Raw genomic sequence first — 18,902 nt, forward strand, 5'->3', positions numbered from 1 at the left:
GAGTGCTGAGCTCTATCTATCTGTCCCCCAGCTACTCCGTCGATGCCTCCGAGGTCGCTGACCTGCACGTTATCAGCTACGAAGTGGAGCGGGACTTGATTCCACTAATTCTCTCCAACTGCCAGTACCACGTGGAGCAGGGCGGGGAGACCTTGCAGGAGTTTGACCTGGAGAAGATCCAGCGCCAGATCATCAGCCGCTTCCTGCAGGGCAAGCCCAGGCTAACCCTTAAGGCAAGGCTGACCTGCTGTATTTACGTGGTCGGTGTGTCTGTTTTGCAAAAGTTGCCCTGAGTGTGGCTTTGATCACAGTGGTTTCAAAGTGAGGAGGGACCAACGGACCCTTCTTCCACACCCCCAGTGTCCATGACCAGCCCTGCCACTGGGGCTGACGGCTCTCCGGAGCTGTCTATGCATCTGGATCCACACATTACCCCAAGGGTGTCTGCAGGTCTCAATGGACTCATCGTGCGGATTTCTATGCCATAATTAATGGCACCACCAAAACCTCATTGTTTTCCCCCTTTTCCTTTAGTCTGCACACACAGTCTGTCATCCGGCGCCCCCGTTTCACCACCATAGCCATCAGGCACCCCCGTTTCACCACCAGAGCCCGCTGCTCTAGTTCAAAGCATCTGTCCTTAAGTTCCACTGCTACGGTAGCTCCCAACTGGTCCCTGCCTTCAGGCTCTTTAGCCCACATTTCTTACATCCAGATCTGCATCCCACCACCCTGTTGGATAACCTTGATGCGCATGTGGCACAAAAGGCCCTGTGGCCTTGCCCTGACCCTGTCTCCAGCCAGTTCCCCACGTTGAACCCCATAACCTCACATACTGGATCACTCTCCCTCCCCTGAATGCACCCTGCACTTCCCCATCTGTTCTTTACCTGGGCTGTACTTGCTCCTTCCAGGTCCAGTCAAGGGTATGGTACTTCAGTATATTTATGCTCCTTCCCTGCCCGCAGTTAAACTGTGAACTGTTTGAGCTCAAGGCTGCTTTTAATTCACTCTGCTCTCCCTGTTAGCAGAGTGCCCCCTCATTCAGTCTGTTCTCAGTGTCCCATTGGGAGGTCCTCAGGACCTACTTCCCCCGGCGGCCTGCAGGCCACAGTATTCTATGTGACAGTATCTGCTTGGCCACAAAGGCCAGGCTGGGTTCCTCATGTCACTGTTTCCATAGAGTACGGGTTAAACACGGACATCACGTGGCAACAAGGAGCTGCCTGCTTTGCCTGGTGATGCACTGAATAGCCTGGGACTACATTTGAGTTTCTGCTCAAGCATATATTGTCATTTGATGGAAACCTCCACAGTGGATTCCATTTCCAAAGACTTTTTTCTTTCTCACTTTAGGGAATACCCACTCTGGTGTACAGACGTGACTGGAACTATGAACATCTCTTCATGGACATCAAGAACAAAATGCCACAGGTGATGATGATCAATCTTATTTGCGTGTGCCTCTGTCTTATCAGAGTGTTTCCATCCATGTTAGGACTCTTCCACCCTCACTCCTGGCATTTGCCATGAGCACCAAAGAGTTTCAGGGCCTCCCTACGTTCAGAGCCCAGTGCTCTTGCCAGACGGCAAGCAGGACAGCAGATCAACAGAAGTTTTCTTGTTGAGTATAAACAGATTGAAATCTTGTGCTTGTAGTTTTTTAGCAATGATGTCATGACTGTGTATGCTGATGCAAAAGGTTCAGAGAATTTATTTATTCCTGCTTTTCTGGTTTATGTGTGTTATGTGTGTGTGTGGGGGGGTGATGTATATGTGTGTGGTTTGTATGTATGTATATGTCCATATGCATATCTTCACCAAGTTGATTTGAGGATTCAGTGAGTTCATCTCTCTTTCTGTAACATACCTAAATACTGCTGACACTTAACAAGCACCAAGTGTTAACTACTGCTGTTTTGGGGGGGGGGGTTTTGGGGTTTTTTGGCTGCTTTGGGTCTTTGTTGCTGCGCGCAGGCTTACTGTAGTTGCGGTGAGCAGGGGCTACTCTTCATTGTGATGCGTGGGCTTCTCATTGCGGTGGCTTCTCTTGTTGTGGAGCACGGGCTCTAAGCACATAGGCTTCAGTAGTTGCGGCACGCAGGCTCAGTAGTTGTGGCGCACGGGCTTAGTTGCTCCACGGCATGCGGGATCTTCCCAGACCAGGGATTGAACCCGTGTCCCCTGCATTGGCAGGTGGATTCTTAACCACTGTGCCCCCAGGGAAGTCTTACTGCCATTTAAATTAGAGAGTCTGTCCCATTTTGTGGCCTTAGCAGTGAAGAAGGTAAGCACTCTTATCGAGTAGCAGTGCACAGGAAGCCCCAACCATGAACTCTATCCTGCTTTTGACTTCCTAGAGCCCCCTCCCCAACGTGGCCATCAGTGCCATCAGAGGACAACTGCAGTCCTACAGCGATGCCTGTGAAGCTCTGTCTGCCATAGAAGTCACGTTGGGGTTTCTGAGCACAGCTGGGGGGGATCCAAACATGCACTTAAATGTGTATATCCAAGACATGCTGCGGATGGCTGATCAGGCCTCACAGGTTTCAAAGGTGGGTCTCATGTCAGCCTCTCTCCAAAGGAAATCAGCATTGTCCCCCTCCATCGTCTCCCCACTTCCTACTGGGATACCACCACCCAGGGAGTACTGATCTAAGCAGCCCCTGAAAAGGAGGGGAGGCAAGAACACCCCCTCCCCGAGCCAGCCCACAGTGTAATCAGAACACACTGATGGGAAAGGCGGAGATGTGCTTGGAACTTAAAGATCTAGACTGAGTGCCACAAATATGCGGAGGCGTGCCTGCAAACTGCACGCCGCTGGTGGATCCCGAGATGTTGCAGCGGGGAGAGGGCTTTCAGAGACGTTCTGGAGATGAGGCAGGGAATTAGTGGACGAAGCAGAGGTGCCTCTGTGGTGAGGGAGGTGGAATCAGTGCAGGGCCAAGTGAAAACAGCACCTCCTATTCAGGAGTTCTGTTCTCTTTCAGGCCTTAAACAGATGCCAGTTAAAACACACCATCTCCCTCTGGCAGTTCCTCTCTGCCCACAAGTCTGAACATCTGCTTCGACTGAGAAAAGTGAGTCTGGCCTCTTCCTGTCCACCTGGACGAAAGGAGCTGCACGCTCCCTTCCCTGGCTTCCGTGTGTCATGTGTTCTTATTTCATTCCAGGAGCCATTTGGGGAAATCAGTCCAAGGTACAAAGTTGATCTCAGCCCTGAAAATGCTAAGCTGCTCAACACCTTCCTGAATCAGATTGGCCTGGATGCCTTCCTCCTGGAACTTCACGAAATGATAGTCTTGAAGCTAAAGAACCCCAAGACCGCAGAGAATTTCAACCCTGAGTGGAGGTACAGACTTGTAAGCCTGCTGAGCGAGGCACACACACAACATTCTGCCACGTCTCCCGAGATCTTCCACAGACGTGAAAATCATTCTTATGTTACTGCAGAAATTGGTTTCCTGCTGATGTACCATTACCAATTGCAAAAAAGTCATATATTCTCATTATAACAAGTGGACTTCCTACGTCAGAGAGATGTGCATTTTAAATTTGATAGAAAAACTACGCCAATGTATAGTGTATAAGAATACCCAACATTGGATATTATTCGTCTTTTATATTTTTACCAATCTAATGGCCCAAAAATGGGATCTCATTTTTGCTTGTATTTTCCTATTTACTGGTGAGGCTGAAAATATTTATCAGCCATTTGTATATCTTCCTCCAAATTGCCTCTTGATATCTTATGATTATTTTTCTTTTGGGCTATTTGTCTTTTTCTTAATCTTTTATCTGTTTTGTTACAAATGCTCTATCTTTAATTTTATGAAGCCAAATCTGGCAGAATTTTCCTACAGAAGTTTCCAAGGACTCTTTAGGAAAAATATCCCTGTACGAGTCTTATCCCAAGGTTATAAAATATTCTCCCATGTTTTTCCTGTGCTTTTATAGTTTTATACATTACATTTGTTTTGTTAACCAATTATTTTTATGTGTGGCCTGAGGTAGGGATTTAGCTTTACTGTTTTTCTAAATAGATAGTGAAACTCCCGTTCTCCTCACCGACACACTTCGTAATTGCTGTTTTCCTCCATTATGTATATGGCATATGCCTATTTACATTTGTATTCTTTGAACTTATTCAAGAAGTCTTTACTATCCTGGACTTTTAGTGTAGGGAAAGAAGATCCCTTTTCTAGAGAATTTACGATCTTTGTTGATACAGATGAACTGGAATATAAGCTTTCTTTGAATGGCGAGGCTTTTTTTGTAAAGCAGGTGTATCACTAGAGTGCTTAGAACCATCTGACGGGGCCCCTATCAAGGGGTGCTCCATCCCATAGGGTATGTGTACTGCAGTGTGGGGAGCAGCAGGGATGTACTAGAACCTTGAACCTAGGATTCTAGTGCCAGGTCGGTAACTCAGCAGTTGGTTGACTCTCGTTATTTCTGGCCTTCATGAGCACTTTGGTTCTCTGACGACCTGAAAAAGCAACCAGTGATGGTCTCCTTATGTCACATGACTGTTTAACGCTGTCTCTTGTTCCTTGGTTTTTCAGCCTGAGAGAGACACTGGTGAGTTACATGGAGACTAAAGAGAGTGAAATTCTTCCCGAAATGGAATCTCAGTTCCCAGAAGAGATACTGCTTTCCAGTTGTGTCTCTGTGTGGAAAATGGCTGCTGAACTGAAACGGAATCGACAGATGAGATAGAATCATTTTCTATCTCTGCAAGAGACTTGGGCAGAGAAGGCTCTTGCCTCCTCACTGGTGGGATGGGTTCCTTTGTGGGCTATTGCCTTTGTGCGTGCTTAGAAGGAAAGCTATTGGCACAGCACTAAATTTGAGACCAAGATGTGCTGTCCGGCTGACAACTTTTTGAGAGCCAAGCTGTTTCAGGAACATGTGTATATTCTGAAACTATCTTCTCATATTCTGAATACCGTTCATTAGGAGGTGAAAATTGAAGATTATATGAAACTAGAATAAACCACCATCCTCTGCATTCCAGGAGAAACCAAAAAATAGCTTCTCAGCTTCACATATAGGAATCTGTGCCTCAGATGTCCTAGCTTCTTACCATGCACGTACCCAGCCCACCAGGCCCTTCTTCCTCAGACCACTGCATAGTGACAGGGAGGGAAAATGGGGTTATTAATTTGTCTTCTTTTCTAGTTTATTCTGCACTCACAAACGAGAATCTGGCTTTCTTCTTTCTTCCATTCCTTTAAATTCAGAAAATTGTACAAATATTTCTAGGTTTTCAAGAAGATATGAAAAAGTGCCAGACTCTTTTTTGTCTTCTCACAAATATAAGTCAGGGCATTCTGTGAGTGCCGTGAGGCCAAACTAGCCAGCCCTCACCCAAGCCCGCAAATGAGTCACTGCCAAATTTCCAGGGTCAGAGCCCACAAGCTTTCATTGTGAAGAGCACTGGGCCAAGAGTCAAGGACACTTTCGGTGTCTTAGTTTGATTTCCTGCCAGTTCTAGTATTCTAGTAAATTCTAAATGAAAGATTATCAGTGTAAATTTGGATCAAAGGCATGGTTCTGGCATTTCTTGGGGAAGTTTTTGCCTCTCTACCATTCTGCCAAATAAACATGAACTCTTAGTGTGGTCTTGATTTCCCCAAGTGTATGACTATCTGGTCCTTTCTTTGGGTCTCAGCCAAGGCATAATAACACTCAGAGAGAATATAAAACCAGTCACATTTCTGAAAAGGAAATAAAGAATAGTCAACACACCCTGATCTTGCGCTGCTTTTCTCACTGTGTTGTGCCTTTTTTTCAAAATCTACTTGATGCTTCTGACCTCTCTGGACTAATTCCTATTCCTAGATAGCTCAGCACCTGTTAGCCCTGGGATGACAGTTGTTTACAAGTCAGAGGTAAATGTCTTTTCATACATATTCTGAATGAGATGATGACTCAATCAACTTGAAATTGGGCCCATGGAATGGGGAGAGCTACAAAAATAGAAAATGCTCGCCAAGGACACCATGGGCCCTTCAGCACCATTGGAGGGAGCCGTAGAAGAATCCGTGCTCCATTTCTATTACTTTGGTTTCTCTTCACCATGTTTGATAAAGGGGAGCACAGGAATCCAGGATTTGATACAATATCCACTTGCATGTAGTAACCTCTGATTGTTGAATCATTCCATGCAAAGGCACTCTGCCACAATATCAGCTGGATTGTGCATTTAATGGACGTGAGAGTGGGGGAGTTGCTTGTTCATCCCTTCAGTTTGCACTTGGAACTCCTTTGATACCTCAGAGTTGGGATAGAGCTGGCCAGCCTGTGAAGACCTCCTTTGGTGGATGGGGGGGAGAATTTTTTTCCCACTTTTATGAAGGTTTTATTTTTTTGATGAAGATAATGTTGTTTTGTATGCTATGCTTTCAAAGTGTTAACTGTCATTATCTAGCATTATCTTGTTGTTTGTACAGAAATACACTGGCCTAGCACAGGCAGATGTAAATTTTGTTATACTTGTCATAGCTGTTTTAATAAACTTGAATTTTGCTGCTAAAGAATCCTCTTTGGGGAAGAGGCTTTGGGGAATGGTTTCATGTGTTCGTGGAGATGTCCTTGCAGGGGTGTCCATAAAGTGGAAGGTTCTTTTTTTTTTTTAATTTATTTATTTTTGGCTGTGTTGGGTCTTCGTTGCTGTGCGTGGGCTTTCTCTAGTTGTGGCGAGCAGGGGCTACTCTTCGTTGCGGTGCACGGGCTTCTCATTGTAATGGCTTCTCGTCGCTGAGCCTGGGCTCTAGGCGCATGGGCTTCAGTAGTTGTGGCACGTGGGCTCAGTAGCTGTGGCTCACGGGCTCTAGAGTGCAGACTCAGTAGTTGTGGCGCACGGGCTTAGTTGCTCCGTGGCATGTGGGATCTTACCGGACCAGGGCTCGAACCCGTGTCCCCTGCGTTGGCAGGCAGATTCTTAACTACTGCACCACCAGGGAAGTCCCAAAGTGGAAGGTTCTTGACAGAAAACATACACTCTGGTTTAGAATGTGACAGGGTAAACTTTTCCTGTGGACAAAATGACAGCAGAGCTGAAGTGGAGTTTCACACTGCTCCCCCGTCGCCAGGCTCAGGGGCTAAAGCTTAATCCTAGAGGGCTGCCCTCCCACTCCCTGCCTAACAGGACTTTCCTGGAGGATAGCAGAGCTCCAGCCAATGATGAGTAACAGCTGATTCTGTCAGGGGGCTGGGCTGTGGGATGGGCAAACAGCTCCTCAGGAAAAGGAAATAGACACTTGAAGGAGAAACAGTAAATTTCCAGCAGCCCGCTTTTGTTCCAGTGGCAAAACACTGCTTTAGGGGAAAACTGCATTTTCCTCTTCTAAAATGAAGAGGTTCCTCCAGGAGAGAACCCCATGGTCTGGAACCGCAGCAAGGAGAAGAGGCGCTGGTTCACGAAGGAGACGTGCCCCCCCGCCCTGTGTCTTCTTCCCCACAGCGTCTGTGTCAACTCCACCTACTCTCCCTTCCTCAGTAGCTCCTCACTGACCCTGACCTTCCCCTCTAGCCCTGCCTACTCATTCTCGTTTCCATTCATATTCTGGATTGTTCCTGCTCCACAGTTCTGTCTGCTTTCGGCCCAGGAGGAAACATTCACTAGGTTGGTGATGACTTAATCTGAAAATCTTCACAACTGATCACTGTCTCCTTCTTTCTAAGACCTTACTATGTGTGTAAATTATTTACCTTTCATCAGTGGCTGTAGGATTTCGTCACGTGTTAACTGAGACAAGTCATGAGCTATTTCAGTCACTCCTAGGTTCAGGCAATTCCAACCCGGAAACAAACTTCTAGTGATAAACAATCACTGTGAAGAAAGGGCTTTGCTCAGTAGGTAAAGCTACCCATGTCCAGCCCCGTGCAAGGGCACTGCTACATTTCTGACTTCATATGTTCGCAACAAGTGTAGGGTCGCTGTATCAGCTGGGTCTAGAGGGACAGGAGATGAGAAAGTAGAAGAAAGCCTGAGGCCTTGAGCTGAATAACAATCCATCCAACCATGATTAGCATTTTTATTGCTTCCTGCTCTTTCTAATCCCTCTCCACTAATTAATCCCCTGCTCGAACATTATGAATCTCATTTCCAACTGGAAAAACACCAAGAAAGTGCCTTCTCCCGAGAAAGCAAATGCTGACAAGATTGAAACCTCATCAGACTGAAGTGTATTCTGGGGACAGCAGGACTGTGCTTCCTTCTGAGGAGCTGGGATTATTTTGGGAAGCCATCTGGGGCAAGAGCAGAGAGAAGCTGGAGGGGAAAGGGCCCAGCTGGAGCACATGGAAGCCACCCCTGCAACTGCATATCCTATAAAGGCCTGCCTTCAACCCTGCTCCCCTTCCTTCACACGTAGACCCACTTGGAGTGTTACACATTCCCCAGCATTCCTTCCCCATCACCACGCCTGTACCCTGAAGCACATCAGAACCTCAACCCAGAGAACTGCTCCTTCCTCAGCACCCAGTAACTGCCTCCTGTGGAGATGGAGTGACTCCTGTGGAGTGAATGACTCCTGATAACTAAAGCGAAATGCCTCTGTGTCCTGACTGCTCTGTAACACAACAAGGCTGACACACAGTACAGCCCAGATGGACCGCAGAGTAAATCTTGGCTCTCCCATTTGCCGCCAGTGGTCAAATGCCATATGAAGCTTTTCCTGAACCTCAGACTCCAATCCTGTATTTTCCTCTTGAGGGCTATATTCAGACTAGATTACTTACCCATATACTTCTCTTAATTCCCCTAGTATAATATAAACCACGGGTTAAATTGCTACACTTCAGCCTAGCTGGCTGCCTTTCAAATACACCAACCTCTTTGCTACCTCAGACCTTGAAATGCTCCCATATTATTTTCACTCCAGCACTTAACACAATTGCAGTTCCACCATGAGGAAGCTGTAACCCCAGCACCTCACACAACACCTAGCACAAAGAGAATGGAATTACTACTCATTCAATTGAAGAGCAGGGGGTCAGTCAATGTTCCACAGGTTGTCCGTAGTAAGTCTTTCTGCTCACCAAGATCCACCGGGTCAAATTTACGAGTCTGGCTCCACTAAGGACTGTGTCCTGTCCTCAAAAAGAGTCCCTGAAACGGAGGTCAAGGTGTCATGTAAGCGGCAGATGCTTGGTGATGGCGTTCAGGACACACTACCCCAAAATATGGCACATTGGTGTATTGATCTTAAGCCGGAGAAATTCGAGAAAACGGCAGAAGCAGCAAGATCACTCCTGCTTCTCCCATTTTTCACTCCAAATCTCCCACGTGAAAGGTCCCCTCCCTGTACCAGGAGGGAGAGAGACATTCTCATCACCAGAGACAGGGCGTTTAAGGCCAAGGTGAGCAAACCTCCATCTGGTTTCACCATTTACTACCCACAGCCCAAACCCCTCTGCCTTAACAATTCTTCACAAATTCATTGTTTCTTTATCCAAAGGGTATAAAGCTTCCCGCTCTGGTCACTTCAGGTCTCCACTCTCCGGTGAAAGGTGTCATGTACGTGTAGAAATTCAGTAAAATGTGTACACGTGCTTTTCTCCTGCAGATCTGTTTGTCAGTGTAACTTTCAGATCCCGTCAGGGGCCCTGGACGGGGACAACTTTCCTTCCCCCACGGCTGCGGGGAAAGGCTGACTCTGAGGTCGGCGGCCGCTACTCCCGAGCCGCTGGTCCCCAGCAGGGCCTCAGGCCACGAGGCGGCAACGTCCCGGACCCCGACCTGAGCGCCGCCATGGCAACGATGCGGTCCGGCGCCTGCGCGCGGCGCCCCGTAAGTGACGCCACAGGAAGGGGCGTTCAGGGCCGCGCCATGGCCCGAAAGGCGGCTGGGAGGCCGCCGGAGGAAACGCTGTCGCTCTGGAAACGGTAATGGGGCCAGAGGACGCGTAAGATCCGGGGACTGGAGCGACGAGGTTCCCCGCGGACCTCCGACCTCGTAATCCCCGGCTTGGGGCCGCGGGGGCCTGCGACCGTTTCCGGCGTGCGGGCGAAAGGGCGTTCGGGAGCTGTAGCTTCCGGCGACGCGTCTGGGTCCCAGGGAAGGGAGGGGGTGAGACCGGGAGGGTCCCTGGGTACAGCCCCGAACCCCGGGCCTGGACGCTCCGTGTGTGGGCGGCCGCAGCCGTACCGCGGGGTGGGGGGATCTGGGCTGGGCTGCCCGCTGGACCTGTTTCTGCCCTCAGGGAGCAAGCCCTGTTGAAGACACTTGTCGTGGACCGGGACACGGAGGCGTGGCAACGGGACCCCGCTTTTTCGGGTCTGCAGAGGGTCGGGGGCGTGGATGTGTCCTTTGTGAAGGGCGACAGTGTCAGCGCCTGCGCCTCCCTGGTGGTGCTCAGCTACCCTGAGCTCGAGGTAACCCCGGGGGGACGCTGGCTAGGGGCCGCTACGCTGGGCCCCGGGGTGCATTAGTGAGAGAGGTGGGGCTCTGGACAGGGAACAGTGTTAGGGTAGAACCCCGCTTCTCCTTTCGTGGGAGTTCATTAATGAATTGGGAAGCCTTTGAAAAGAAGAGGATAGGGGACAAAAACTGAAGCCATTCTGTGACTTACATCCAAATAAACTCATGATCTCCAAGTGTGGCCGTTATCTTGGGCTCCCCATGTCAGGGGCCCACAGCAACACACCCTCAAGTTGCCCAAGCTGGAAATCTCTGTCTTCCCAGACCCCTCACAGCAGGTCACACACGAACTCCATTTTTTCTCCCCCCTAAAATCACTGGAGTCTTATCTATCCACTTGTCTGCATCGCTGCTGTCCCTTCCCTGGCTGTGCCACCGTCACCTCTCCTGTAGGTGACAGGCAGAATCTTTCCTGGGTCCCTTCTCCATGCTGCCATCAGAGCAATTTTTCTAAAAACCAAATGTGAGCAGGTCACCACCTAGTCCACTTAAGACACTTAAGTGCCTATCCTGTGATCTCATGGTAAATAAAAGTGACACTCATGGACAAGGCATAAAGGCCGTTCGTGATCTGACCCCTGCTTAACGTAACTCTCTGTAGGCTCACCTCTGGCTACCACCCGCTCCTCACCCACTCCCCACTCCAGAGGCCTTTGGCTTCCTCAAACACGCCTTGCTGTATCTGCCTGCCTGATCTTAGCAGTGAAGTTTCCTCTCCTGGAATGTTTTTCCTGGCTAACTGCTCCTCATCTCTTAGGTCCTCCAGTAAGCCCCCCTTCGTCCTGCAAGACCAGGAGTTGCTCTCAGCACCCTCTCATTCCTCTTTATCACACTGGGATGGAATTGGCCTGTGTGTCTCCCCTACCAGAATGTAAACTCCACAATGGTAGGAACCATGCTGTCTTGCCCGCCGGTTGTAGCCTCTGCACCTAGTTCAATGCCTGACACATAGAAGACGATCGAATAGATACGTGAATGAATGAACAGCGTGCCCACGATTCCTTTGGAGTCAACAGCTCAGGAAGCCTTGGCTAAAGAAGAGCTTGACGAGGAAACCTCTGCTCTGCAGCTTCAGCATTTCCCCCTCCCTGCTCCTCTGCCTGATCCCAAAGCTACTACCTTCCTGCCTCAGCGTCTTTGTGCTTTACTTGGAAGATCCTTTAGTCAAAATTCAGCAGAAATATATTGATACCTGACTCAGAGTTTGGTGAGGAATAATTGAGATCATGTATGGAAAGCAATTAGCATAATGGGCGTGTGGTAAGCCCTCAAAAATTAAATGCTAAGCCACTGTTAATTCTGAGGATGACTTCTCACTTCTCAAGACCCAGTTCACTTGTTCCCATTGCTCTATACCTTTCCGTACCTGCAGAATTAACCACCCCCTTGTCTCTGTCCTAGGCCTGTTTCTTATGCATGTGCTATTACAGTGCTTCTCACACTGTATTAAAGTTATCAGTTTAGGAGGTACTCGCAGATCTTACAGCCTGTTAACGGAGCACTCTCCTTTTGCAGTAGTCTTCCTCCCCTCATTGCAATAATAGTTTTGAATAGTTCCCCTTACCTCAAAGAAAAGTTATTGGTATATTCTGGTTTTCCCACCATCTGTAGGTTCTGAAGGGCAGGGTTATACTGTATTTCTTTTGGAGCCCCAGCACTGAGCAGAGTGCTTGCTACTTGGATGTAGTCAGCACTTGTCATCCTGTGCTATGGAAGCTTAGACTAGGGAATGATTTTGGAATAGTCTGGTCCAATGACTCCCAAATGCCCAACCATGGATCTATGCAATGAGAGTCGCCTGGAAGTGCATTTAGAAATATGGATTCCATAGGCAGATTCATAGAGACACAAAGTAGATTTGTGGTTGCCGAGGGCTAGGGATTGGGATGGAGGGTGACTGCTAATGGGTATAAGAATTACCTGGGGGTGGTGAAAATGTTCTAAAATTGGATTATGATAATGGTTGCACAACTCTGTAAATACCAGAAAGCGTTGAATTATACTCTTCAGGTAATTTTATGGTAGTCAATTATATCTCAATAAAGTTGTTAAAAAAAAAAAGATTCCAGGGCCCCACTCCCTTTACTGATATTTACCTTTTTAAACAATCCTTCCTGTGATTCCAAAGCAAAGCCAGGCTGTGAATCACTGGTCTCCTTTCGCACAGCCAGGAATCCTTTCCTCACCATCCCTGACAAATCGTGGCCTCACACCAGAGCCCGTTCCATAGTTGGAAGCCTGGTTCGTGTGTTCTTTTCCACATGGAGCTGAAATTTAGTTGTTTGTGACTTCTGCCTTAAGGTGCAGAGCACAGGACAAACCTTTCCTACCCTCCTATTTGAAGACAGTCCTGTGTTCTCCTGAGTTTCACTGAGGTGATTCCAGCTCCTTCACTTGCTGCTTGTCCTCCAGCCTGCCCTCAGTGAGTAGGGCCCATTTTTACATCCAGCACCCAGAACTGAATCGAGTACCTCAAGTGCAGTTCAGCCTTTTGGTTCAAACGTTTGGTGGGCCTAATGCACAACGCCAGCTTAGGTTGAAACTTGCATATCTTCACAGAGACTACTGACTAGATCATGCCCACACGCTAATTATACAACTGATTTTTCCTTCTCCCAGAATTTTTTTTAACATTTATTGGAGTATAAGTGCCTTATAATGTTGTGTTAGTTTCTGCTGTATAACAAACTGAATCTGCTATATGTATGCACATATCCCCATATCCCCTCCCTCTTGCGTTTCCCTCCCTCCCACTCTCCCTATCCCACCGCTCTAGGTGGTCACAAAGCACCAAGCTGATCTCCCTGTACGATGCTGCTGTTTCCCACTAGCTATCTAGTTTACATTTGGTAATGTATATATGTCAGTGCTACTCTCTCATTTCATCCCTTCTCCCAGATTTTTAACTTGAAAATGTGTGCACATACTGAAAAGTTGAAAGAGTAATACATTGAACACCCGTATACCCTCTGCTTAAGATTCAGCTGATTTTGTAGTCTTTGTGTGTGTGCGCACTGAGATTCAGGAGTGCCTCCTAGAGGTTGTGACAGCTCAGCAAACCTGTCCTAGAATATTTTCCTACATAATGGCAGCGTCATTATCATACCTTAAAATATACATACATTATTCCATCACCACCTGAATCCCATTCCATAACACATTTCCCCAGTTGTCCCCACATGTCTCTGAAAGCTGATTTTGTATTTTTCTCTGATGTGTAAAACTTTGACATGTGTTATGTTATAGTTGCTGTTGATAGTAGATTATGATTACTGTGGAGATTTTTTTTGAGGGGGGGGTCCAGTATATTGCTGTTTACTTTTTTTCCCACTAAGATACATTTTTAAAAATTTTATTTATTTATTTTTTATACAGCAGGTTCTTATTCGTTATCTATTTTGTACATATTAGTGTATATATGTCAATCCCAATCTCCCAATTCATCCCACCACCACCACCAGCCCCGCCTCCCCTTAATTTCTTAATTTTCCTTAATTTCTCTTTCTGATCTTTTGTTGTTAGTGTATAGGAATGCAAGAGATTACTGTGCATTAATTTTGTATCTTGCAGCTTTACCAAATTCATTGATTATCTCTAGTAGTTTTCTGGTGGCATCTTCAGATTTACCTATGTATAGTATCATGTCATCTATCTGCAAACAGTGACGGTTTTACTTCTTCTTTTCCTTTTTGTATCCCTGTAATTTCTTTTTCTTCTCTGATTGCTGTGGCTAGACTTCCAAAACTATGTTGAATAATAGTGGTGAGAGTGGACATCCTTGTCTTGTTCCTGATCTTAGAGGAAATGCTTTGTTTTTCACCATTGGGAATGATGTTTGCTGTGGGTTTCTTGTATATGGCCTTTATTATGTTGAGGTAGGTTTCCTCTATGCCCACCTTCTGGAGAGTTTTTATCATAAATGGGTGTTGAACTTTGTCAAAAGCTTTTTCTGCACCTATTGAGATGATCATATGGTGGTGGTGGTGGTGTTTTAATATTTATTTATTTATTTGGTTGCACTGGCTCATAGTTGTGGCAGGTGGGCTCCTTAGTTGCAGCACATGGCCTCCTTAGTTGCGGCACGCGGGCTCCTTAGTTGCAGCATGCGGGCTCAGTAGTTGTGGCACATGGGCTTAGTTGCTCCATGGCACGTGGCATCTTCCCGGACCAGGGATCGAACCCGTGTCCCCTGCATTGGCAGGCAGATTCTTTATCCACTGTGCCACCAGGGAAGTCCAATCATACGGTTTTTAATTCTTCAGTTTGTTAGTATGGTGTATCACATTGATTGATTTGCATATATTGAAGAATCCTTGCATCCCTGGGATAAATCCCACTTGATCATGGTGAACGATCCTTTTAATGTGTTTTGGATTCTGTTTCCTAGTATTTTGTTGAGGATTTTTGCATCTATATTCATCAGTGATATTGGTCTGTAATTTTCTTTTTTTTGTAGTATCTTTGTCTGGTTTTGGTATCAGGGTGATGGTGGCCTCGTAGAATTAATTTGGGAGTGTTCCTTCCTCTGCAATATTTTGGAAGAGTTTGAGAAGGATGGGTGTTAGCTCTTCTCTAAATGTTTGGTAGAATTCACCTGTGAAGCCATCTGGTCCTGGACTTTTGTTTGTTGGGATATTTTTAATCACAGTTTCAATTTCATTACTTGTGATTGGTCTGTTTATATTTTCTATTTCTTCCTGGTTCAGTCTTGGAAGGTTACACCTTTCCAAGAATTTGTCCATTTCTTCCAGGTTGTCCATTTTATTGGCGTAGAGTTGTTTGTAGTAGTCTCTTATGATGCTTTGTATTTCTGTGGTGTCCATTGTAGCTTCTCCTTTTTCATTTCTAATTTTATTGATTTGAGTCCTTTCCCTCTTTTTCTTGATGAGTCTGGCTAAAGGTTTATCAATTTTGTTTATCTTCTCAAAAACCAGCTTTTAGTTTTATTGATCTTTGCTATTGTTTTCTTTCTATTTCATTTATTTCTGCTCTGATCTTTATGATTTCTTTCTTTCTACTAACTTGGGGTTTTGTTTGTTCTTCTTTCTCTAGTTCCTTTAGGTGTAAGGTTAGATTGTTTATTGAGATTTTTCTTGTTTCTTGAAGTAGGATTGTATTGCTATAAACTTCCCTCTTAGAACTGCTTTTGCTGCATCCCATAGGTTTTGAATCGTGTTTTCATTGTCATTTGTCTCGAGGTATTTTTTTGATTTCCTCTTTGATTTCTTCAGTGATCTCTTGTTTATTTAGTAACATATTGTTTAGCCTCCATGTGTTTGTGGTTTTTACGTTTCTTTCCCTGTAATTGATTTCTAATCTCAAAGTGTTGTGGTTGGAAAAGATGCTTGATATGATTTCAATTTTCTTAAATTTACTGAGGCTTGATTTGTGACCCAAGATATGATCTATCCTGGAGAATGTCCCATGTGTACTTGAGAAGAAAGTGTAATCTGCTGTTTTCAGATGGAATGTCCTATAAATATCAATTAAATCTATCTGGTCTGTTGTGTCATTTAAAGCTTGTGTTTCCTTTTTAATTTTCTGTCTGGATGATCAGTCCATTGATGTAAGTGAGGTGTTAAAGTCCCCCACTGTTACTGTGTTATTGTCGATTTCCTCTTTTATAGCTGTTAGCATTTGCCTTATGTATTGTGGTGCTCCTATGTTGGGTGCATACATATTTATAATTGTTATGTTTTCTTCTTGGATTGATCCCTTGATCATTATATAGTGTCCTTCCTTGTCTCTTGTAACATTCTTTATTTTAAAGTCTATTTTATCTGATATGAGTATTGCTACTCCAGCTTTCTTTTGGTTTCCATTTGCACGGAATATCTTTTTCCATCCCCTTACTTTCAGTCTGTATGTGTCTCTAGGTCTGAAGTGGGTCTCTTGTAGCCAGCATATATATGGGTCTTGTTTTGGTATCCATTCAGCGAGCCTGTGTCTTTTGGTTGGAGCATTTAATCCATTCACATTTAAGGTAATTATCAATAAGTATGTTCCTATTACCATTTTCTTAATTGTTACTGGTTTGTTTTTGTAGGTCCTTTTCTTCTCTTTTGTTTCCCACTTAGAGAAGTTCCTTTTAGCATTTGTTGTAGAGCTGGTTTGGTGGTGCTGAATTCTCTTAGCTTTTGCTTGTCTGTAAAGCTTTTGATTTCTCTGTCAAATCTGAATGAAATCCTTGCCAGGTAGAGTAATCTTAGTTGTAGCTTCTTCCTTTTCATCACTTTAAATATATCTTGCCACTCCCTTCTGGCTTGTAGAGTTTCTGCTGAGAAACCAGCTGTTAACCTTATGGGAGTTCCCTTGTATGTTATTTGTCATTTTTCCCTTGTTGCTTTCAGTAATTTTTCTTTGTCTTTAATTTTTGTCAGTTTGATGACTGTGTGTCTCAGTGTGTTTCTCTTTGGGTTTATCCTGCCTGGGACTCTGCATTTCCTGGACTTGGGTGGCTATTTCCTTTCCCAAGTTAGGGAAGTTTTCGACTATAATCTCTTCAAATATTTTCTCGGGTCCTTTCTCTCTTCTCCTTCTGGGACCCCTATAATGTGAATGTTGGTGTGTTTAATGTTTTCCCAGAGGTTTCTCAGGCTGTCTTCATTTCTTTGCATTCTATTTTCTTTATTCTGTTCCATGGCAGTGAATTCCATCATTCTGTCTTCCAGGTCACTTATCCGTTCTTCTGCCTCAGTTATTCTACTATGAATTCCTTCTAGTGTATTTTTCATTTCAGTTATTGTATTGTTCATCTCTGTTTGTTTGTTCTTTAATTCTTCTAGATGTTTGTTCTTTAATTCTTCTAGGTCTTTGTTAAACATTCCTTGCATCTTCTCCATCTTTGCCTCCATTCTTTTTCCGAGGTCCTGGATCATCTTCACTATCATTATTATGAATTCTTTTTCTGGAAGGTTGCCTATCTCTACTTCATTTAGTTGTTTTTCTGGGGTTTTATATTGTTCCTTCATCTGGTACATTGTCTTCTGCCTTTTCATTTTGTCTGTCTTTCTATGAATGCAGTTTTTCATTCCACAGGCTGGAGGATTGTAGTTCTTCTTGCTTCTGCTGCCTGCCTTCTGGTGGATCTTCACTAAGATACATCTTGAGTTGACTTCCATGTCAGTTTCCCCAAGTTCCCACTTGGGTCTTTCAATATGTGGGGTCAGATCTTCTTTTATTTTTGGAACGTTTCTTAGTTTGTGGTTTTAAGTATTAGTTATATTTATTATTTCAGCTCCATAGTTTTGTTTCTCTTTTTCAGTCATGCATATGCTGGGTTTTCTGTCTTGTCAGGTTTTTTTGTGTTTCTGTTTTTATTTCTGCCAGGTTGTGCTCTCTGTCTGGCGTTTAGTTAACTTACCTCTGCTGCACAACTGGTTGGGGGCAGTATTTCATCAACTCACAAGGTTTGATCATTGCCTTCTGAGTTCTCTGTTCACTCTAAGTTGTACTTAGGTACTTCCCTGGTGTTCCAGTGGCTAAGACTCTGCACTTCCACTGCAGGGAAGATCCTGCATGCCACACGGTGTGGCCTTAAAAAAAAAAAATGTATTTAAACAGGAAACTCAAGGGCCAGGGGTTTGGGTGCCTCAGTGGGTTTCTTAAATCATGAGGGGCGGTGAAGTATCGTCGTGCCAATAAATGGCATCCTTTTCAGAAGCAAAGACGGCCAGTGTCTCTTCTGATTCTTTGATACTCTCGTTTCCAAGGGACCTTACACTTCTGGCCTCGCTCTCTTCTCCACAAGCCCCCAGGGCTCACCTGTGTCTCCCCAGAGCAGCATCTTCCTGATAAGGCTGGGGCTGCCCCCCAGGTCTCATTCCATCAGGCTCCCTACCACTATGCCCCACCACACCCCCTGCCCTCGTCCCTTCCCCACCTGCCTTTCTGGCGAGGGGCCCAGAGCTGGCTCTGTGAGTCTGGGCTGTTTATTTCCGCCCGTAGATGCACACCGTTGCTTGTAATTGGCTTGTCTCCCTGTTATGCTGTGGGCATGGGGTAGAGGGGGTTCATCTCCTCTCCTGTGGATCTCTGGTTCCTGGAGCTTGTGCAGAGGGATTCAAACGTAAGCAGCCACCATCATCCTGTGGGAACTCAGACCACACTTCACACATGTCCCCGTGAAGAGTCATCCTGTTGCATGGGGTTCAGCACTCCAGCCTGCCGGGTTCACTGTGAATCGAATTCTCTGGTCTGTCATCCGGTTGGACCCTGCCCACTCTAGGTCATTGGCAGTTTGATGAGTTTCCTGTGAGTCACTGATAAAAATGTTGGAAGGACGAGCCCCTTCCTCCATGCTATTAGAGTAATTTTTTCATTTAGGGACATGTCATTATGACCTGGCTTCAAGGGAGAGGTGGAAGTATGATTTTGAAAGCTATCACCAAGAGATTGGTGGGGGGGTGGGATGGTCAGTAACAATCCAGGACATCTGAAGGTTCTGGAGAATGTGTGCTTAGTGGGAAACGTT

General features: G+C 45.6%; 2 protein-coding genes across 17 annotated transcripts in view; both read left to right on the forward strand.

Moving 5' to 3' along the window:
- RNF213 (ring finger protein 213) overlaps positions 1–6,531 on the forward strand; it is an 87,293-nt gene extending 80,762 nt beyond the window's left edge. The window contains exons 62-67 of the mRNA XM_060291226.2: positions 32–233; positions 1,357–1,434; positions 2,361–2,555; positions 2,991–3,080; positions 3,174–3,352; positions 4,566–6,531. Of these exons, the coding sequence (XP_060147209.2) occupies positions 32–233; positions 1,357–1,434; positions 2,361–2,555; positions 2,991–3,080; positions 3,174–3,352; positions 4,566–4,719 (898 nt within the window). The 3' untranslated portion in view covers positions 4,720–6,531. The remainder of the gene's footprint in view (positions 1–31; positions 234–1,356; positions 1,435–2,360; positions 2,556–2,990; positions 3,081–3,173; positions 3,353–4,565) is intronic.
- A 3,211-nt stretch (positions 6,532–9,742) lies between these two features.
- Positions 9,743–18,902, forward strand: part of ENDOV (endonuclease V) — a 187,367-nt gene continuing 178,207 nt past the window's right edge. For all 16 annotated transcript variants that reach the window (XR_009560214.1, XR_009560215.1, XM_060290014.1 and 13 more), the window contains exons 1-2: positions 9,743–9,894; positions 10,212–10,383. Coding sequence is in view for 14 of the 16 variants with exons in the window: in XM_060290014.1 (XP_060145997.1) it covers positions 9,761–9,894; positions 10,212–10,383 (306 nt within the window). In the remaining 2 variants the exon portion in view is untranslated. The remainder of the gene's footprint in view (positions 9,895–10,211; positions 10,384–18,902) is intronic.

Source organism: Globicephala melas, chromosome 20 (genome assembly GCF_963455315.2).
Source record: "Globicephala melas chromosome 20, mGloMel1.2, whole genome shotgun sequence".
NCBI classification, from domain to species: Eukaryota; Metazoa; Chordata; class Mammalia; order Artiodactyla; family Delphinidae; genus Globicephala; species Globicephala melas.